At 44.1% G+C, this 23,202-nt stretch overlaps 1 protein-coding gene across 1 annotated transcript in view; it reads right to left on the bottom strand.

Moving 5' to 3' along the window:
- NCBP1 (nuclear cap binding protein subunit 1) overlaps positions 1-23,202 on the bottom strand; it is an 82,565-nt gene that overhangs the window by 48,383 nt on the left and 10,980 nt on the right. Inside the window, exons 4-11 of the mRNA XM_082243316.1 lie at positions 22,769-22,925; positions 22,350-22,457; positions 20,509-20,630; positions 15,968-16,037; positions 13,099-13,314; positions 12,805-12,902; positions 5,532-5,595; positions 4,168-4,278 (exon numbers count right to left, since the gene is read on the bottom strand). Of these exons, the coding sequence (XP_082099442.1) occupies positions 4,168-4,278; positions 5,532-5,595; positions 12,805-12,902; positions 13,099-13,314; positions 15,968-16,037; positions 20,509-20,630; positions 22,350-22,457; positions 22,769-22,925 (946 nt within the window). The remainder of the gene's footprint in view (positions 1-4,167; positions 4,279-5,531; positions 5,596-12,804; positions 12,903-13,098; positions 13,315-15,967; positions 16,038-20,508; positions 20,631-22,349; positions 22,458-22,768; positions 22,926-23,202) is intronic.

The following is a 23,202-nucleotide window of genomic DNA, read 5'->3' as shown; positions in this document are numbered from 1 at the left end:
TTTCCACCAAGGCGGTAGGAAAATTGCCCTCCTGAGAATCCATTGCCCCTATAACAAATGCCGGACAATAAAGGGTTAACTGCCCCTTTAACAAGCGCGGCGAGCGCAGCCCACCGCACCACACACAAGCACAATGAGACCCCCACAGGGACAATAAAACTGACACAGGCAATGGATAGGAAGGATATAACCTGAGGAGACCCTCGCCGCTGCCTCGATCGGTGTTCCTGGAGAAGAGGAAGTGATGCTGCCAGGGCGCTCTATGAAAGCCTATGGGAGGCTACAAGAAAATGGCCGCCATGCATGTAGAACATGCGGCTGGAGCGAGTGTAGGCAAAATGGCGCCGTTTGGCGCCGAAACCGCCGCTCCACAGTACAGTAATGCACACGTCTATATAAAAAAACATGTCAGATCGCCGCAGCGATCGCTGTATAATGCCCAAACATGCCACAAAACATGCCCCACAGCACACAGCTTCTCACACTGACAAGGCTGACACACACAGTGTCACACAGCTCCCCCCCCTTGCAGCCCACAGCATGCAGCCGAGAGATAGGGAGACAAACAGTGTGAATAGAGGCAGGTTACACAGTCCCAGACTGACACCCCCCCAGACAGACAGGTCCCCACATAAATACACTTACCTCACAGTGGCGTGGGGGACCCGCACAGGCGAACAAGCCGCTGCACATGAGGCAGGGAGAGTCGCATACAAGACGCACAGAATGGGGGTTAAGAAACCGCACAGCGTCCAGTGAGGTAGCCACCTCACCAATCATCCCTGCACCGAACAGGGATGGGTCGTTCACTGTGCCAGGAGCGTTACCTGGCTGAACGCTCGATGGCAGGCTGGGAAGCCACTGACCCACGACCAGGGGGATCAGCCCGAGACCCAGCCCGCATGATCCTCTTCATCCGAAGAACTAACTAATGCTGACAAAAAGAACAGCTAAGTAAAGGTAGAGAGAAAACTCAAACAAAAAATCAAAAAAGAAGAAAGAGTCTGGGGCACAAAGCCCCAGCACAGAGAGAGCCAGCCACTCCTGACAAGCTAGACATTAAAACTGAGATATGGTTGCAGGAAGTAGGAGGGTATTGACTGAGGGGACCACCCCTAGAGGGTGGGATATGTTAAAAGCTTTAATGTTAACATATTCTGTTGCCTAGCTACTCCTTCGGAGCAAAGTCTAATACCCCATATGTGACGAATATGAAGAGGCGGCGACTGTCGGAGGACGTAAGAGAAAAAGCATTTTTTCCCCCTCGCATGAATCGGGAATGCAGAGCATTGCACACAGAACGCATGTGAATTTAAAGCAGCAGCAAACGTGCAGTGCAGCCTGTCCGGATGGGCGCAATGCTTTTTTTCTACCACACAACACTACAAGGGCGGTGGTGTGAACAGATTAAATAGGGAGACAAGGCCATTTTGCCTTGTCATGCAGTTGGACTGCACTGGAATAGCTGCCCAACACAGTACCACTGCCTGTGGTGTGAATGCACCCTTAAGGTGCAGCCATACAAGAAAATAAAAAAAGAAACAAATCATGCACTCAAAGAATACTAATAGCTATACATGGTGTCTAAAATCATATTATACGCACACACATTTTATTAGTAATAGGTTATGAATTTCATATACAAGGCCTGCGACATTGCAGAACGATACACCCTGGTAGGGAACCAGCGATCAGAGGTCTTATTTGGAAACCATTTACTACTCACATGCATCAATGTCCATTTATGCAAAAAACAAACATATTGCATAATCCATACAGTTAGTCTTTAAGTGGCTGTAAATCTCAGTCATGAAATTTGAATAAAGCACATACTGTGTATCTGTAGTGTTTACCATTCTCTCTCCAAAGCACTAAGTGTGGTTTCTCTATTATCAGCATGAGTCACTTCTCAGTTTTCCCAACAAATAAGAAAATTTGTGAAAGGGAAGTATCTCAGAACACAGCTCTGTAATCTTTTGTTTCCATTTGCTGTGTGTAGGTTATGTGTCCCTTTCCTCCAATCAGTTCTCACACCGTGTATAAGAACTGTACCTGCAGCAGCTCTCCAACCCCTCCTCTGTACTCCTCACAGATGCAGAAGGATTGTATCACAATTGCGCTCTTTTGAAGGGTTGTAGACAAGAGAAGACTGCAGATAAACAGGTACAACTTTGGAGGAGTATTTGTTTAATCTGTGTATGATCTGAGGCTATTCACTTCACTGGATTTGGGAGAGGGTTTACAACCACTTTAAAGTGATTGTAAAGTCTTTTTTTTCTTTAAAAATAAACATGTTCTACTTACCTGCTCTGTAAAGCTGTTTTGCACAGAGAAGCCCTGATCCTGCTCATCTCAGGTCCCTCTTTGGTGCTCCTAGCTCCTCCCTCCTGCCCCCACAGCAAGTGGCTTGCTATGGGGGCACCCAACCTGAGCTGCAGCTGCATGAGTCCATTCAGACAGAGCTGTGCTTCAGCCCTGCCCCCTCGCTCTCCTGATCAGCTGACTTTGACAGTAGTAGGAGCCAATGGCACCACTGCTGTGTCTCAGCCAATCAGGAGGGAGAGTCTTGGATCGCCGAGGCACTCGTGTACATCTCTGGATAGAAACGGGGCTCCGGTAAGTATTAGCGGGGGCTTCTGCACACAGAAGGTTTTTATCTTAATGCATAGAATGCATTAGGAAAACACCTTCTGACTTTACCACCCCTTTAAGGTATAGTCACATAGGAAAAAAAAAATCCCAATTTATGGAGCCAGGAGCCACTCATGCAAATGAGACCTACAACACAAAGCAGATCATTTAAAATATCACCAGGTCACAGACCTAGGAAATTCACTAAGGCCGCCACAGCCATGATCCTATGATCATTTTTTTAGTGCTGGTGGTGCTCTCCATTAGAATTGATCTGAATGGCTATACAGTCACCTGTTCACATTTACAGGGCAAGGGAAGGGCACCTCCCACAGCAAGTTCTCCTAGGCTCCCCCATTCCACCAGGGAGCCTGGGACCACTGCAACCTGTTACGTCGTTAGAACACCTTCGAGTGGGAGGAACGTCTGTTCCCCAATCTCATCTCTGACCTTAACAAACCGGAAACTGAGGATTTCATCACTTCTGGTTTCAGCTGTAGTCAGGAACACCAGACGTCTGCTTAAACCTTGCCGACACCCAGGGAGAAGCAGGGACTTGCTTCAGAGTTCCCAGGAATCTTCTGTGATCTACTATTTAATCCCCCTTTAGATAATAGAGATCGAGAGGGGATGAGTTTGCAGTCCAAATGAGGACCAGAACTCCCAGGTACGGCAAAAAATATATGCACAATTAGACGCCTACATATACATTACATTAGGCAGCAGAGCGGTCGGCACGGCACAGAGGATTATCCTTTGTGAGGAGCTTGTTATTGCTCCCTATGGCATCCTCTGGTTTCCTCTTCCTTTCCTACTGTGTCCAGGGGAATGAGTACTTGTCCGGAAATACCATTTAAATTACTACCTGCCTACTCATAAGATCTTGAATGAGGATGAAATATCTTATGGAAGTGGATATGAGGATTTAATGCTATTTCCGTTATAGTATTAGGGCACTACAAACGTATATTAATAAGGCGTGTGCTGTCTATATATGTATGCACATGCACCCCAATACTTTGGTTGCATATATTTAATACAATGAGGGTGCAATCCACCATCATTATACCCCTATATAAAATCAACGCTTTTTATACTACTTGAGTCTACCTATGGAACTGCCGTCTGCCCTATGATTTTACACACGAGGGAACACCATTTGGTTTTTTGGTCTCAAAGCCCTGAAGAAGCAAAACCAAGCGAAACGCGTTGGCTGCGCAGGGACCATTTCCATCTCTCTTGTTGAGACCCGCCACTTCGTTATCTCAAGTCGTGCTCTTGTTTTTATGTTACTATATGTTGTATGTCCTCAGAGCATGCTTGCACATGCCTTTTATGAGAAAGTATCAATAAATATGCGTTTTGAACAAATCTGCTGTTTTGTACCATATTCTGACCATCTCATCTTGGCCTACAAAACCCCACTTCTCTTTTTCTTTTATTTTTTTTTTCTTTTTATTTTTTTGTGTGAAGCCTACATATACCTTAGTATTTATGAACAAAATGGAAGACACAGTTCTAAAAGGAAAAGGATACCACTTGTGGCAAAGATCCAGGCTGCAGTTTGCAAAGTTCAATTAACAGTGTTGTATACATAACATCAATATATGGAGGCATTGGAAGCTGAAATAATTCTCCAAAGATGACCTGAAATGTAACATTAAAAATAATGACATCACATTTAGAATACGATTGAATTGCTTTTATAAGGATAAAACATTTAACATTCCAATCTGTCTTTAAAAATTAAAGGGGGGGGGGGGGCATAAGGGGGAAGAATACAAATGCAAAGCTTTCGAGTGGTAAATCCTTTGAGTGGACAACTAGAATATTTATTTATTTTTTTTTTTTTAATTAATAGGATGTATTACCATACATGTCAGCTCGGGATGTATTAGTAATGTTTAATGAAAGCGCTATGGAAAGTATGTAGAAATATAGGAAACAAGGAGGTTATTCTAGAGTTTGGCATTTTCCACAACCTAAAAAATGATTGATCCCTACCTAAACCTTTGTTCAGGTACTGCAGCATTTGAGCAAAGTTAAAGTGGTTGTTACCCCCCAAAAAAAAAAAAAAAAATGCTCCTGTTCCAAAGCATGATCAGTAGCATAGTGCTGTTGTATTGTCATTTGTCCCTTTGTTTTATCTAAAATGGTTGATTCTGCCAGTTCCTGTGTCACCCTCTGTGTGCTGACCACGGTATTCGTGGTTGCCGATTCCAGACCACCATGGTCAGCCTGCGTGCCTCTGCCTCAGTCATCCCCTGTGTTCTGGGTGTCTTGTTCCTCTCCCCCTCCCTCCTTGCCTGTCAGCTCCAGTCTGTGTCTGCAGAGCCAATCTCCTCTGAGCCCCTCCCCTCCTGCCTCTATCCAATGCATTACATCACACAAGGCCTTGTATAGCAAGATATTCAGTGCAATGTGCCCGTTTTTTTTTTTCTAAATGCTAATCCTAAATACCTTTGTTTTTCACAACTCCTCTGTGTGGTCACATGACCTGCCTCTGATGGCTGACATCACTGGGGAATCTTAGCCCCTCCCACTGCTGTTAGATCAAGGAAGCAGAGCAGAGGGAGATCATGTGACTGCACAGAGACGCTGTGGGGGGGGGGGGGGTATTTAGGATTATAATTCAAAAGAAACACACTGTACTTTATATATCTTACAAAAACAAAGATGATACAAGTAATTGTGTTATGTGACTATACATCCTCAGTCTTCACAAAAGCAGTGTTTTTTACCTATATAGTCGTCACCTAAAGTGGCGAGTCTGATTCAATTGTTTGATTTTCTTAAAGGCTAAAATATGAAATCTGACTGATCGCAATGAGAGCACCAAGTCTAATATTTTACACAACTGAAATGGAAAATACCTGCACAAAACATCGGTGTACACATACCTCAACAATATGATAATTTAACGGAATCTTATTTTTTCCTGGGTAACTAAGCAGCTGTGCAGCACTAAAAACGTAAAATGAGAAAAACGTAAAATGAGAAAAAAAAAAAAAATATCAGATAAACATTTACAGCGCTAACAAAAAAGCATTTAGGAAAATTTAAGTATAGCAAGACAAAACCATTTTTTTTTGTTTTATATAGGGTAGAAATTAGAAAGCTTGTCAGTTTTTATTGCTGTCTGTGCCTCTGTTAAGGAGATTCACCCTCTCCATTTGTCCCGTTTACTATTATCATTGGAAAAAAAAAAAAAAAAAGAAGAAGAATTGCCAGGACCAGAGATCCCAGCAAGGAACTAGGTCCTCGCTCCTGACTAGGCAGAAAAAAACTGAGTACCTATAGTAGAGAGGGAGTATACCCCCTGGGACTGCACATAGGTGACGCCAGACTTTTTTCTGCCTAGTGTCCTACTCCTGTAGGGGCAGTATAACCCAATGGTTATGAAGATCAGGAGCTGTGTCTGTCATTGAACGGGGAGAAAAAAAAAAAAAGGGGGGGGGGGTTTTGGACACGGGGCAGGAAAAAGCTTGACTAAGCCTATGGGCAGTCCCAGGGGGTATACACCCACTCTCAGCTATAGGCACTTCATTTTGTTACAAGCAGTGTCAGAAGAAAGCCAACTCCAAAGAGGGGTGGGTGCTGTGTCCGTCAATGATCATCAGAGAAATGGATTTTACATTAAGTCAAAAAGTCCCATTTTCTCTTTCGATTGACGGACACAGCTCCTGATTCTTCTTAAACCATTGAGACGTCCCAAAGCATTGTCAAACATGAGGAGTGGGAAAAAAAAGCAGAAAAAAAAAAAAAACATCCCAAGGCTAACCATATAACAGAAAATGTGAGAAAGTGCGCTAATACTGTTGATGTGCTGCTACCAAACATCCAATGTGTGGAATAAAAAATAGTGAAAAAAAGTCTGGTGCGCTACAATGGGTTATAATGTTGAAGACAACAATATCTAATATTGAGCTTATACATATAAAAAAAACTTTTTTTTTTCACAATAAAGTCCACGAAAAAAAGGTGTAAAGTCCAAACAAGTGCTGAACAGATCCCAGCTTTCCAACTCCAAAATAAAACGAGTGTGGGAAAACGTAGAAAACAAACTGGTGTTGAAGTGATTTTCAGCAAGGCATGTGACAGTTTCCCACCACCTCTGGAGTATACTTCTTACCAGAGTAAAAATAAAAAAGGGCATATATAGAGATGGTAGTCACTCTGAAGAAACCTCTGATGACACCTCAAAACTAGGGGTGAATCAATTACACCTTCACCAAAAGGTACAGGTAGCTTCTTACCAGATGCAAAGGAATGAAGGACGTTTTAAATTATGATTCCTTTTTCCCCAGAACTTGCAGTGATGAAGGAGGAGGTTCTCTTGGCTCTTGCACTCGATTTAGCAAGCCTTCCTCTTGCAATCTCCATCTTAGATACCACATGGAGGAGTGAACTGCATCTCATGTTCTTATGGAAATTCCTGAACCCTTCTAGGAAGCATCGCTGATTAATGTTTAGAACGTCTGTACAGCTCAGCGAACCTCCCGCAAACTGAACCCAGGCGGAATTGCCATGGATGCTAAATCGAGTGCAAGTGCCAAGAGAACCTCCTCCATCACTGCAAGTACAGGGGAAAAAGGAATAATTTAAAACGTCCTTCATTCCTTTGCATCTGGTAAGAAGCTACCTGTACATTTGGTGAAGGTGTAATTGATTCACCCCTAGTTTTGAGGGGTCAGAGGTTTCTTCAGAGCGATTACCATCTATATATGCCCTTTTCATTTTTACTTTGGTAAGAAGTATACTCAAGAGGTGGTGGGAAACGGTCAGATGCCTTGCTGAAAATCACTTCAACACCAGTTTGTTTTCTACGTTTTCCCACACTCGTTATTTTGGAGTTGGAAAGCTGGGATCTGTTCAGCACTTGTTTGGACTTTAACACCCAAGTTCAACATTAGATATTGTTGCCTTCAACATTGTAACACATTGTAGCGCACCAGACTTTTTTTTCACTAACCATGCAACAGAGCTGAACCATAAACAACTGGAGCTCACCTGTAAAAACAATACACCGTCAAAGAGGACCAGGTCCTCTACAGCAGCCAGCAAAACCTTGCGGCCAAAATAAGCATCCACAGATGCCAACACAACCACTTACCAAAAAACTTTGTAAAAAAGTGTGCACCGACGACCAGGTGGCGGCCTTGCAAATCCTGCGTCACTGTTGCTTAAAGATGGAAAGATCAGGAGACACCAAGTACCCTAGTAGTAGAGTTAAGCCCCGTACACACGTACCGATGGTCGGCTTACAAATGTTCCTCTTTTCTCCCCGGGATGTCGGTGTCTGCTGAAAAGTGCAAAGACAGCACAAGGACAGCACAAGAATTTTGTCCGCCGACTGCAGAAGTGATGTCATGTAATGGTTAACTTTCCCTGTGTTTTCTATTTTCTGAGCATGCCCAGTCTTGCAAATCTGCGGTCTGTCGGCCGAATTGTGTACTGACAGGCGAACAATCGTCCGTTCTGGTGTCGGCATACAAATATTTTCATGTTTGCACGAAAGACTTTTGTCCGCGGATTGTGCGCAGACATCTGTCGGAGGCACCATACTAACACGCGTACAATCGGCAGATCCTTCGTCCACCGACGTTTGTATGCCGACGATCGGTACGTGTGTACGGGCCTTAAGCCTAAACAGGGAAAGGAAGAAGCCGACCCCTGATGCATTAGGCCTGAACCACCATCTGGGCCCATCTCTCTGGGAATGGTCGCAGAAGACACAGACAACCCTTTGAGAGGTCCATCCGTGAGCGCAAATAGAGAGGTCCATCCGTGAGCGCAAATAGAGAGGTCCATCCGTGAGCGCAAATAGAGAGGTCCATCCGTGAGCGCAAATAGAGAGGTCCATCCGTGAGCGCAAATAGAGAGGTCCATCCGTGAGCGCAAATAGAGAGGTCCATCCGTGAGCGCAAATAGAGAGGTCCATCCGTGAGCGCAAATAGAGAGGTCCATCCGTGAGCGCAAATAGAGAGTCTAACTTCCTAAAAGACTCCACAGCTGCCAGGTACACCCCAGTTGCCCGGACCACATCCAAGGCATGCAAGGTAATTTCCTTCAGATGTTTAGGCTTGGGACACAGGGAAGGCAACACAATGTCTTCATTCAAATGACAGTCCTTATCCTTGTGAAATCCTATCAGGTGAAGACAGGATAACGCTGTCAGTTCGACACCCTGCATTCAGAGGTGATAGCCACCTTCTGGGGAAACGTAAGCAGGGAAACCTCCCAAATATTTTCAAAGAGAAGCTTCAGTAGAGCTGAAAGCACCACATTAAGGATTCCAGGGTGGCAATAGAGGCCGCACTGAAGGAACTAAATGTCGTACAGCCTGAAGAAAAAAAAAAAAAAAAAAAAAAAAAAAAAAAAAAAAAAGGTATGCCACCAGGGGTGTGTGTCTCCAAAAGGTCATTGGAAAGTGAACACCAAAACCCGATACCTGGCACTTGATGGTACTCCAGGCAAATTTTTGTTCAAACCCCCTCCCCGATTGAAGGAGGGTTAAGATCCGATCCACCGAGGATGAAACCCAAGAGACTCGCACCACGCAATATACATCTTCCACGTACGCTGGTAGATCTTCCTAAAGGCAGATTTCCAGCTTTTAACAGCGTAGGAATCACCTAATCAAACAAAAATTCCACCCTTCAGCACCTGGCATTCAACAACCAACCTGTTAAAGCCAGTGACTAAAGCAGGATACAAGATTGGTCCTTGTGGCAGCAGATTCTCCCTGAGAGAAGTCCCCACAGAGCATCGGCGACCAGCCGTACCAGATCAGCATACGAAGACCGGCGAGACCAGTCTGGAACCACTAGAATGATCGGAATCCCTTCTGCCTGAATCCTGCATAGGAGTTGTGGCAGAAGTTTGAGAGGATTGGAACTAAGCAGTCTGCCCACCTTAGAATGCCGGCTACTTACCGAGCCGCCAGGACACTTCATTTCCCCCCTTGGTGATTGACTGACCACGGCCGTGGCACTCTCCGAAATAATTCGTACTGGAGACTCCTGAAGACAATTGTGTTCTAGTACACTAATTGGCAGTCTGGGCTCTGCCAGGGTCCAGACCACCCGAACAAGTCTGTGCTGAGGAGGTCTCCCCACCCAGACAGGTTGGCATCTGTGGAGACAACCGTCCAGTACAGGAGGAGAAGGATTTTCCCTGTCGAGAGCGAAGCCACCTTTAGAGACTGTGGGGATCCTTGATGCATTTCACCAGAATCTCTTTAGCAGAGATCTTGTGTGGAACTGTGCAAACAGACCGCCTCGAGGGTGGACACCATCAGGCCCAGCACACGCATGCAGGCCCAGAGGGATGACAGTCTGCTGAACAACAGAAGTTGAATTGCCTCCTGCAATGTCTGGAGTTTTTACCTGAGGAAGAAACGCTCTGGCTGAGGCCGAGTCCAGTGTCAGACCCAGATGGGCCATTTTTTGTGGACAGAACCAAAAGCAGACTTCTAAATGCTCAGGCTCCCACTGAACTCCCTCAGAGTTCGCAGAGAAATCTCCAGTAGTCCATCAGAGCAGTCGGAGACTCCGCTCGCAGAAGATCGTCCAGGTACCCCAATCGCCCTGCTGGTTAAAAAAAATGCCAGCACTGGGGGCAACACTACTGTGAAGACCGGAGGTGAGACCAAATGTCAGCGCCACAAACTGATAATGCTCCTCATTAACTTCCAAAATGGAGGAAGCGCTGGCGACCAGCACATATTAGAATATTAGGCATCCTTGATGTCGAAAGAAGCGAGAAGAAATCTCCCTGATGTAGGGACGCCACTACCATGTGAATGGACTCCATGGGGAACTTCTGTACTCTCACAAAGCAGCTTAGCGCCTTGTGGTACAGAAATGGATGTACCTTGCCTTTCTTCCTGGGGACTGTAAAGAGGTTTGGGTAAAATAAAACCCTTGAAAACGTTCCGAAGTCGGACCCAGAAAAATCACCCCTTGAAATAACAAGTCTTGCACTGCCCCAAAGAGACCCCGTATGTGACCTGAGGACAAGTGCAGGTTGGAAGGGAAAAAAAAACAAACCCTTTTTAGGAGGACAAGACCAAACTCGATCTTGTAGCGTGACCGAATAACTTTTGTGGACCCACTTGACTTGTACCAGGGAGGTCCATGGATCAGGAAAACCAGAAAAGATGTCCCCTCACCCCAGATACGGGTTAGGGCGCCCCTTCATGCAGAGGCAGCCTTGTCCGCAGGTCTGGAAAGAGCCCACTCGTGGCTTGCCAGACCAGATCCTCTTGGAACCTCTGGTGGAGGCCCTGAGTTTTGATCCCAAATCTTAAGATCCTTAGAGACAAAGAGGCCGCTTAGGAGCCGAGGAGAATGGCCCACATCTACGAAAGGGCTCCTTGCCTTTGGTAGCCTGCGGAAGACAAGTACTCTTCCTCCCATGAGACCATTAATGTCATCCATGGAAGCTCGAAATAGGCAACCCCCTACAAGAGGGAGATCAGATAAGGCCTTCATAGAAGTCTAGTCCGCAGACCAGCATTTCAGCCAGACAATTTGCCGAAGGACTACTGCTGATACAAAGAGCCTAAGTAGTCAAAAGAGCTGCATCCAAAGAGGCATCACAGACACTGTAGCCCCTTGATCAACAGGTTTGCCAGCTCCGCAGACAGGGGGAAGCCATTCTTGCCTCCAGGTCCAGGCATAAAGGCTTAGCCCACTCGGTCAGTTTGTGACACCAGGGCAATAGTAATTACCAGCCTAATTACCGAACCAGCCACAGCGCACATATGGCAGGCCAGAGCATCCGCCCTCTTACTAGCTGGACCTGTAAAGGTCGGGGACTCCTCAACCGGGATGAAGGTAACTCAATTTGACCTGGAAACTGGAGAGTCCACTACAGGTGGGACCGCCCATCTTTTACGCAGTAAATCCTTATAAAGGACACCGCAAGCAACAAACACCTAGCAACCACTGCGTTTTGAAAAACCCCACTGTTCGTGACAATGTTATCAAGGCAAGCGGAAAGAGGAACACCCTTTGCCACCTTGGAGGGCCTGTAGGTGGCAAAAGGAAGCTGTGCCTCTGACGCGGCATCACCTGCAACCTCCATTTTTAAAGTTTCACGCACTAACAAAGACAGTGCATCCACCAGCGCCTATTTAAGCGGGCTAGAGGAGCAGAGGAATCAACCTCACTATCTGAGCATTCGGTGCGTGGATGCAGACCTAGTAGTGTCGCTACATACTAAGCTCACCCAAGACCGCCAACTGCGAACCTTGCAAAGGGGACGCCCGCCAAGATTCCACAAATAGACCACCTATTGAACCCTGCAAAAAAAACAAGGGGGGGGGGTCGCCCTCCATAGGACAAAGCCCCCCTAAAAAAGGGGGCCACCCGCCGTTACACAGACAGGCAGGTAGGGTACCCTCTGCGACCAAAGCCAGTTCGTATGCGTCCTCGCGAGACATTTAACTCGCAGGCCAGCCCCTGTCCAGTGGGGCTATGTCAGGGCCGACCTAGCAATCCCAGTAAGGAACTAGGTCCTTACCCCTGACTAGGCAGAAAAGAAAACAGTGCCTATAGCGGAGACCCCCTGGGACTGCCCATAGGCACAGTCAAGCTTTTTTCTGCCTACTGTCCTACTACTGTAGGGTGCAGTATAACCCAAAGGTTAAGAAGAATTAGGAGCTGTGTCCGTCAATGAACGAAAAAGAAAAGAGTAATTTTTTTTTTTTTTTATCATCACTGTACCAGTCTAGGGAGTTGATCAGGATTTTTATTTTACATACTAGGATTGCTAATGGCAGTAAATTTCACAGCTATAAGCAAATATTTTTTACTGAATGAGTGTTTAGACAATATTATTGTGATTAGCTGCGATTGACTAAATGGGTTGTGATTGGCCTTGTATGTACCATGTGATCACTGTGACCAATCATAGCTAGCAACACAATTTTATACAATGAACGGCATGAAAGGAAGCCATTCGCCGTTTACAACAATCATGTGATGTCCTCCCAGAACAAATAGGATTTCTGCCCGATTGTCACTTTACAATGGCCTGGGTGGTAAGCAGTTAAATCTTGTAATTTATTATATTTGCCACTATTAAAAGAAGTCTAGAAAAGTAAGAGTAGGCTGACATTTCTCCTGCAATACTTTAAAGCACATAAACAATAAATGTGTAATTTACCAGTTTTTCCTCTCTTTCCAGTGTGACTTAATAATACAGTGCAGGTTTTCTTCTATAACAAATCGCTCAACAGAATGAGTTCCAGGCATCACTGGACCCTAAAGCAGGAAAGATAAAAGATCTCAACTTCATAACTATATATTCTTGAAAAACCCTTCATTTTAGTGTTCAATCAACAGTTTACACTTAAATATCAAAGTTAACTGCTATCAGTGTATATATAAGCAGAAAATCTTAAAAAAAAAAAAAAAAGTGCAAATAGGATTAACAAGTTGAAAAAGCCAAAACATGTACCTCTGGCGCATCTGTGTAATCAAACATCCTGAAAATAACCCTAGGCATTGGATAAATCGAATCCTCTGTGTGAGGTGGGGGTGTGAACGGTGGGAGGTTATGTTGCAGGGCTTCACACAGTATGCTGTCAAAAGCTAGGTAAGGACGTAGGATGTGCCTCTCTTGCCAGCGATCCTTCTTCAGCTTTTGAATCTGTGCCCACAGGCAATCCAAGTACTAGAGGAAAAATACAGTCTTAAGCCCGTTAATGTGTCAGGAAGAGTAAATGTTATCCAATTAAAGCTGAACTCCAGACAAACCACAACATACACAGATGAAATATGAAATACAAGAATTTGTTTTACCTGCCAAAATAACTTGCATTCACCCGAGATTTACACAACTTTGCTACACAGCACCTCCCTGTCTAGCAGGGAACCCGATTTTTTTCTGCTGCAGTTCAGTAAAGCAGGCCATACATGAGCCGAAAAACAATGTCAAAAAGAACAATTGTTAAATTTTTGAATTTGAGTGCCCACAGCGACAGCAGTTTTTTGTGCAGCCATTCAAAATGGCCGATTAAACATGTTTAGAAATCTTTAACCACTTCCCGCAAACAAGACGTACCTGTACGTCAGCTTGAAGTGGTTGTACCAGGGTGTTGCCTCTAAGTGCAGTCATCACCCTGGTACAACCACTTCAAGCTGGCGTACAGATACGTCTGTCAGCTAGGAGGTATCACCCCAGTACCGTTTTTTGTTTTTAGAGCCAGCGGCCGGCTTTCTGGCGACAACCGATGTGGCCCAGCAGCTGCTCTGCCAGGGCCTCCCGGTGGCACATTCGCCGGCTGGTCAGAGTCCCGATCTAATCCACATTTGGCTTTGATCAGGTCTCCAATGAAGTAACCCGGAAGTGATGTCGCTTCTGATCTACTCAGCTGCCAATGAGGTCGTTAAAAAATACATGTCAGTATTCAAAAATGCAGATTTTAAGTGCAAAAGGAGGGATTTTTTTTAAGGAACAGTGAAAAAAAAAAAAAGAAAAAAAAAAAATAGGAAAAAAAAAAAAAAAAATGTAACCACTTCCAGCCCGCCATATAACAGAATGACGGCCGCAAAGTGGTTAAGTTATCCTGACTGGGCGTCATATGACGTCCAGCAGGATAAGCTGCTCGCACGAGGGCACTGTGTTTGGTGGTGCGGTGTGTCACTGACACACCGCATCTCTGATCCCGGTAAAGAGCCTATGACGTAGGCTCTTTACCATGTGATCAGCTGTGACCAATCACAGCTGGTCACATCGTAACCAGGAAGTGCAGTTTATCGGCTTCCCTCCATTCGCGCCGACAAGGCGCGAGAAGAGGAGAGCCGATCGGGGGCTCTCCTGACGGCAGGGTCTGCGCTGATAATCAGCGCATTGATTATATGTGCAGACCCACCAGGGATGCCAACCCATGCCCACCACGGGTGCCCAGTGCCGCCAACAGTGCCACCTCATCAGCGACTATCAGTGCCTCTCAGTGCAGGAGGAAAAAAAAAAAACGTATTTACAAAATTTTTAACAAAGAAAAAAAAAAAATAATAATTTTCGGTCTTTGTTTAGCAAAAGGAAAAAACCCAGAGGTGATCAAATACCACCAAAAGAAAGCTCTATTTGTAGGAAAAAAAAAAAAAAAAAGAAAAAAATTGTTCTGGTACAGCGTTGCATGACCGCAATTATTCAAAATGTGACAGCGCTAAAAGCTGACAATTGGCCTGGGCAGGAAGGGGGTGAAAGTGCCCAGTATTAAAGTGGTTAAAGTGCCCCTGTCCCCGTGTGCTCACGCACCAAAGAAAGCGCATATGCAAGTCGCGTCTGCAAATGTAAACAGTGTTTGAGTGTGAGGTATCGCCGGATTAGCAGAGCAAGAGCAATAATTCTAGCAAGAGACCTCCAACTCTAAACCATTAAAAAATTTTAAAAGCGTCGCCTGAGATTTTAAGTACCGCAGTTTGTCGCCATTCCACGAAAGTGCACAATTTTAAACCGTAACATGTTCGATATCTAGTTACCCAGCATGACATATATATATATATATATATATATATATATATATATATATATATATATATATATATATATATATATATATATATATATATATATATATAAAAATTGTATTTTTTTTTCTATAACAAAGGGGGTCTAACTTGTTTCGTTTTTTTAAAATTCAGGGACATGTATTTTTCCCAAAATTTGCACTTGAAAGACCGCTACGCAAATATCGCATGACAAAATATTGCAACGACTGAATTTTATTCTCCAGAGTCCTTGCCCAAAAAAAAAAAAAAAAAAAAAAAAAGTATGTAAAAAAAGGTTTGGGGGTTCCAAGTAATTTTCTAGCAAAAAATACAGATTTTAACTTGTAGACATATGTCACAAATAGACTTGGTCCTTAAGTGGTTAAGAACGAGGATCTTATTGTTGATGGGAGACTCATTCAGGGGGAAAAAAAAAAAAGTTTCGCAGGGCAAATACCAAAATGATAGCACAATCATGAGAAAAAAAAAAAAAATAAATAAAATCGATATTTGTTCATTTTTCGACTCATGTTTGTCCTGCTTAATATTTACAGGTGTTATCCCTCCTCACCCGTAACTGGACAGTGAAAGGAGAAGAATCAAAATTATAAGCTCATCTGTCACTCTGCTCACTTCGCATGTCTCCTTGCTCTGCTACACACTTGAAGGCAAATTCAGATACTTACACTGCTTGCATTAAAAAAAAAAAAAAAAAACCTACCTTTAATAATATACTAACGAATATAGAGCTGCATTAATGTGTACATTTGCTTGGAGTTCATCTTTAAAACAATGCAAGTCTCTGTAAATAAACATCGAAATCCCCATACCTCTTCCTGTGGGTGAGGTTTATCTGCAGACCATATTTGTAACATAGACACATGAATTTTTTGACGTTGTCTAAAATACATAAAAAAGATAAAAATTAGATTTTTACCCATTTTTAATTCTAGCCAGGTACTCAATGAGCATAGATTACATACTTTAAATTAGGCTACAGAATAACACAACATACAGTTTTTAATGAATAAATCAGTAAATACCGGTAGAATTGCTACCTACAAATAGAACTTTTGTCATTCTATTTGTAGCGATTCTAAAAGTGACCAATTCCTACTCTATTAGGTTCACATCTGTATGCGTGTAAATCACATGTGTTCCCACACCCTCATGTAGCTGCACACAAAATGCAGTGTTTAGCAAAACACGCAGGGGTGCCATTAAACCCAAATGGCATCCCCAGGCACTGAAAAATTTCAATTTTTGACTCATTATAAAATACATTTCTATGATGTTCATTGACGGGCACAGCTCCTGATCTTCTTGACCATTGTGTTATACTGCCCCCTACAGGAGTACGACACTAGGCAGAAAAACAACTTGACTATGGGCATTCCCAGGAGGTATACTCCCCTTCGGCTATAGGCACTCAGTTTTGTTACAAGCAGTTTCAGAAACACTATAACTCCATAGAGGGGTGGGTGCTGTGTCTGTCACTGTAATATCAGTTCTCCGATGTTCAGTAAGTAAAAAAAAAAATAAAAAAAAAAAAATTATATTTTCCCTTTCGTTCACTGACAGACACAGCTCCTGATCTTCTTGGCCATTGGGATGTCCCAAAGCAGTGTCAAACATGAGGGGTGGGAACAGTAAGAAAAACCATAGCCAACCAGGTAACTGGAGCTTAACCAAAAACAACTGAAGCCCACCTGAAAACATTACGCCCGCAAAGAGGGAATAGGTCCTCTAAAGAGCAGCCTGCAAAACCGTGCGACCAATAGAAGCATCCGCAGATGCCAACACATCCATTTTGTAAAATTTTGTGTAAGTGTTCACCGACGACCAGGCGGCCGCCTTGCAAACCTGCATCACTGACGGCTGATGACTTAAGGCCCTGGAAGCACTGAGCGCCCGAGTAGAGTGCGCCCCGACAGGGAAAGGAGGAACCTGACCCCTAAAGGAATAGGCCTGAATCACCGTCTGTCTGATCCATCTGGAAATGGTTACAGAAAAAGTGGACAGTCCTTTGAGGCCCATCCGTAAGCACAAATAGTGGAGTCTGACTTCCTAAAAAGACCGGTAGCTGTCAGGTACACCAGAATTGCCCGAACCACATCCAGGGCATGCAATGCAATTTCCCTAGGATGTTTCGGCTTAGGGCACAGGGAAGGCAGCACAATGTTCTCATTCAAATGGAAATCAGACAACTTTTGGAAGGAAGGATGGACAGGGACAAAAGAACCACCTTATCTTTGTGGACCACCAAGTAAGGAGAGCGAGAAAACTAGGGGATAGAACCGATATGTTTTTTTCAGGGCCGATACCGATACTTTGGCCACAACGTACCGGCCGATATTTTGTACATATAAAGTTTAGAAAAATAAAGAATTTTTGAAGCAAATCTAGTGCAGAACATGTTCATTTTTGTTTAATGCTTAATGGCTGGCTGGCTGGCACAGGGCCTGTGGCTGGCTAGCACAGGGCCTGTGGATGTGGGTGGCTGGCACTGGGCTGCTGTGGTTGGGTGTATGGCTGTGATACACTCCCGCGAGTCTAGTCCCGACTCCAGACAAGGCTGTCCAAGGCGAGGGAGGTGGCCTAAGAAGGCAGAATGACGTCACAAAAATATTGGCAATATCGGCCAGTTCCGGGCCGATGCCGATATATAGATATAGATATATATATAGATATATATATATATATATATATATATATATATATATATATATATATATATATATATATATATATATATATATATATATATATATATATATATATATCGGGAAAACTGCATATCGGCCTTGCCGATAATGGGTCTATCCCTAAAAATAACCCTGCCATTTCCGACACCCTGCAGGCAGAGGTAATTGCGCCCAAAAAGGCTACCTTCTGGCACAACATAAGCAGAGGAATCTCCTGAATATTTTCAAAGCGAGGCTTCTTGAGGTCTGAAAAGCACCAAGTTGAGATCCCAAGGCAGCAGCAGAGACAAATGTCGAACCCCCTGGATAAAAAGGTGTGCACCAGGGAGTGCGTGGCCAAAGGTCGTTGAAAGAAGACCGCCAAGGCTGACACGTTGCCCTGGAAGGTATTCAAAGCCAATTTTTGCTTAACCGCCCCCCCCCCCCCCCCCCCCATTGAAGGAAGGCAAAAAACAGAGCCACCGAGAGAACGAGGATGAACCCCAAGTGACTAACCCCATGAAATGTACACTTTCCAAGTACAAAGAGGTAGACTTCCTAGCTTTCAAATGTGAAGAACCACCGACCCAGAGGAACCTCTATCCTTAAGCACCTGGCTTTCAACAGCCAAGCCGTCAAAGCCAGCGACTGTAAAGCAGGATGGAAGATTGAGCCATGAGACAGCAGTTACTTCCCGAGAGGTAGTCTCCAAGGGACATCAGCGACCAGCCGCACCAGGTCGGCGAAACCAAGACCAGCTAGGCCAATCCGGAGCCACTAGAATGACCGAAATTCCTTCTCCCTCGATCCTGCGCAAGAGTCTCAGCAGAAGCTTGAGAGGAGGGAAGGCGTAAATTAGAAGATACTGGCCCCACGGGTCTGTGCCATCCGTCAGAGGATCCCGTGACCGCGCCACAAACCTCTGCAACTTTCTGTTGAGCTAAGATGCCAATAGATCAATCTTTGGGGTGTCCCACCTGAGAAACAACTGATGAAACACATTCAGATGAAGAGACCACTCCCCTTGGTCCAATGCCTGCCGACTGCGATAGTCTGCCTGCCCGTTTCCCACCCCCGGAACATGTACGGCAGAGAGGGCCGAAACAAATCGTTCTGCCCACTGTAGAAGGCCGACTACCTCCCGAGCTGCCAAAAAACACTTCTTGTGCCCCCCTGGTGATAAACAAAAGCCACAGATGTGGCGTTTGTCTGATTGAATTCACACTGGACACCCCTGAAGATGATCGGTCCAATTGATCCAGACACAGCCTGATCGCTTAAAGTTCCAGGACATTTATCAGTAGTCTGGACTCTTCCAGTGTCCAGACCCCGAGCGGAGCTCCGGCCCAGGACACCTCCCCACCCGGACAGACTGGCATTGTGGTGACCACTGTCCAATACAAGGGGAGAAAACAATATGCCCTGTCAGAGCCGGGGAGTGAAGCCACCAGATTAGAGACCCTTTTGTTTCCCAGCTCTTCCAGATCCGTTTTCCAGAGACTTCGGACACTTGACCCATTTGGCCAAGATCTCCATTTGCAGGGGCCTCGTATGGAACTGTGCAAAAGGGACTGCCTCAAAAAAGGTAGAAACCATCAGGCCCAGCACCCGCGTGCAAGTCAGGAAGGAAGACCACCTGCTGGACAGCAGGAGATGAATTGCAGCATGCAATATCTGGAGTTTGTCCAGAGGAAGGAACACTCTGGCTAGAGCAGAGTCCAGAGACAGAGAGTCTAACTTTGTGGAAGGAACCAGAGAAGACTTCTGATAATTTAGAAGCCAGCTGAACTCCCTCAGAGTCCAAATAGTGATGGTCACACTGTCCAACAGCACAGTAGGGGACTCCGCTCACAGGAGAAGGTTGTCAAAGTAGCCCAGTACCGAGATCCCCCGCTGACGTAACAAAGCCAGCCCCGGGGCCAAACACTTTTTCCTCACTCTTGACTAGGCAGGAAAAATAAAAAACTGAGTACCTATATCAGAGAGGGAGGAGTATATCTCCTGGGCCTGCCCATAGGCGTAGTCAAGTTCTATTTCTGCCTAGTGTCCTACTCCCTTAGGGGTCAGTATAACCCAATGGTCAAGAAGATCATGAGCGGTGTGACATCAATGAACGAAAGAGAAAATGTGGTGAGGTTTCCATTACACAGAAACTCAAAAGCCCCAATGCGGTTTTTGCGCGGCTGCTTAAAGTGCAGATAAATTTTTCCTGCAGCAAACAAAAGTACAAATGAATGGGCTGCTGTGCACATGCAAACTCGGCATGCAGAACCGCTTAGATGTAAACCTAGCTTTAAAGTGCGGTCAAAGACAAGCATACAGACATTATACTCACACTGTCCAATAAGCAGAGTTTGATAGTGCTGCCCAGTGAACTCCAAATGCAAACAGACTTTCAGAAATACCAACTTACCACCTCAGCACAATAGGTGTACATGAGTACACTTGTATGGAGGAGTATAGCCTTAACTCAGCTAGGTTAGCATAGAGCACATTTAGCCTAAAGGAAAGTATTTTTAGGCATTTTCAAGCACCACAAATAGGACCTACCTCCACACATCTCTACTGGCTTATTACTATGAAAGATTTTTGGCCAAAAATAATTTTCAGTAGCAGGAAGGGGCAGGCATACTTCAGCATAATCATGAAGTGCCAAAACTTTCAAGAGGGTTGTACAGAATACATACTTGATGTAACTTTCAACTTGTGAGAAAATACGGTCCATCTCAACATCCTTCTTCTCATAAAGTTCTTTTCCAACCCAGGGTAAGGAGGAGAGGACAGCAAACACATACCAGTCAGATCGAACCTAAATAGAAAACATGCTAAGATTACCACCTTTAGATATAAATGAAAGTCACAATTTATAAGAAACTGGACACTTTTTATGCCTAGTACACACCACATTTATTTTATACAGTCAATTTACCGTCTGGAAGGCGAAAGACCACAACAGAAAAAACTAGGAGACTACTTGTCCAATTACAGAAAACTTAATTATCAAAGTAGAATAAAAAACTTCAATCTCTGTTTACATTATATTGCCTAGCATGCAACACTACTACTACTACATGAGGCCTAACCCCCCCCCCCCCTTTTCATAAAATGCAGCCCGCTGCGTACAACCCTGCTTTTTCAGTTCTAAACTGCTGTTTTTTCCCCCCACTATGTTAATGCCAGAATTATACCTGAATGTTATGGTCAGGTTGATCATAACCATTTGAACAAAAATCACAATGTTCAGAGGAAAGCTGTAGTGTCTGCATCACTTTACTGGAGATGTATGAATATCTCACCAAAACTAAATTCCTAATGTAGCAAATACCTAAAAGACGTTTAATAAATTGCAAAATGGCTTTGTATCTTCCATGTTAAAAAGAGAAATGCGAAAAGCAAAAATTAAGAATTATACTCACCTGTGTAAATGCAGCATCTGTTGCTGCAGTTGTACCCAGCTAGTTTTACACAGAGAACAAAGCAATCAAAGACCACAGGTCCACTCTGAGCACAAAGTCTTGACTGTGTCACCGCTCTGCCCCTTCAGCACTCACTGGAGCGCAGGACTGTAGAGGGGGCGGGAGTGGCTGGCACTGGCTCTCAGCAGCACGCCGAGAGGTTGGGCCAGCTACTGGGTCAGGAATCTGGGCAGATCCCAAAATGATTGTAGGGAACCCTGCAGAACTTGGACTGGCTCTGTAATGTCAGCAAAAAGCAGGCTTTAGCCTGCTGTCAGCTGAATCTGTGTAAGAGAAGTGCAGAACTATTTGCTCTCCTGTGACCCCCCAGAAGTACAGCCAAATGAGCTTTGGCCATACTTTTCCTTTAAAGTTTTTAACAAAGTGGAATTTTCCTTTAATGCTGTGGTAGGGCCAATCTGCCACTTAATATATGCAGACCAAAAGAGGGATATATACAAACTCCTTAAAACCTTTTTACCCATGGCGTGACTCTTACTGAGGAGACCGCCTGCATTCATGCCAGAAACCCAAACATGTAGAGGGGGAAGATTTTTTTTTTTTCTTTACTTTCTTGAACACAAAAGAATAGTTAGAGTGAATGCATAAAATTAACCGATTCATGCGACTGAAACATACCCAATCAGCTCGCTCCCTAACTGCTGTAAATAACACTTTCTAAATAATGTCACAATTGTAAACTGGCATCTGTTTAACAGGTTAAAATCCAGTGATGTGATTTTAACCTCTTGGTGCTGACGGTACGCAAATATGCAGCCTCTCAGCGGATGGGCCTTGGCGCAGAGAGGACGCTTATTTGCGTACCACATTGCAAACACAGCTGTGCGCGTTCGACAGTTATCGGCAGCTAACAGAAGGTTCCCAATGGCTACTTGCGATCGGGAGCTTTCCAATTATGTGACCGTGGTGACAGCTAATCACAGCAGTCGCATGATCATAAAGCCCACCCACCCCACCCCCATTTGAAATTAACCTTTAAGGCAACGGCGCCAATGGCTTAATTTTAGCTCAAGATTACTGCCTATTAATATAAGGACTGAAAAAAAATTTACCTGAGGTACATCTTCCTCCTGAGTGACCGCAACAAAGTTCTCAAACATTGCAACCATAGAAGGTGCTGCAATAACGTGGCAATTCACAAGATCAGACAGGAAGCGTACCTGTATGGCAAGATTGTGAAAAAGACAAGACAGTCAAGAAAAAAAAAAAAAGGAGGGGGAAAAAATATGGGTTAGATTTCCTAGGAAATTCAACAAAAAAAGTTAGGACTGCATAAGCATTTTAATTTCTTGCTACCGAAAGATATAACATCATTGACAACTGATTGGCACCACATCAATTTCAGTTAACGGCAATGAAATTACTGCGGACAAGTGATTTGGTCTTTTACTATGATGATGGTCTGTGTAGTCCTAACCTAGATTTTATAGGTCTCGCTGGTCAATGGTAAGTCACTTGAAAATTTGCTTACAATGTAAGAAGCTTCTGTATACAAATTGGATTTTATTGTTTCTTTGAGCTGACGAATCATGGCTTCTACGAATTCCCCACCGAAGTTGTAGTTTCTAGCATTCAGCAACCCCACTAACGTACTGTAAACAGTCATTTTCTCTGGCAAACAACGGGAACTGCAAAAAAAAAAAAATAAAAAATGATATTTAAACTTTAAAACAATAGGTTTGAAAATATGTAAATGTAATATCAAATGTCTTGTGAATATGCCCCAGTGCTGGCAAATAAATAATCAAAGTGAAAAAGAAATGAAAGCATAACTTAACCCAAAAGAGTAAAAAAAAAAAATGTAATATATTAAAGCTTACCAATCCCTAAGTTTTCACCTGTTGATATAGTTAGTGTGTTTTCAACTTCCTTTTAAAGCACAAGCTGTCCAGCAAAAGTAGAAAG

Source organism: Pelophylax lessonae, assembly GCF_965119305.1.
Source record: "Pelophylax lessonae genome assembly, chromosome: 1".
NCBI lineage: Eukaryota > Metazoa > Chordata > Amphibia > Anura > Ranidae > Pelophylax > Pelophylax lessonae.
This window is presented reverse-complemented; position numbering and strand designations above follow the sequence as displayed.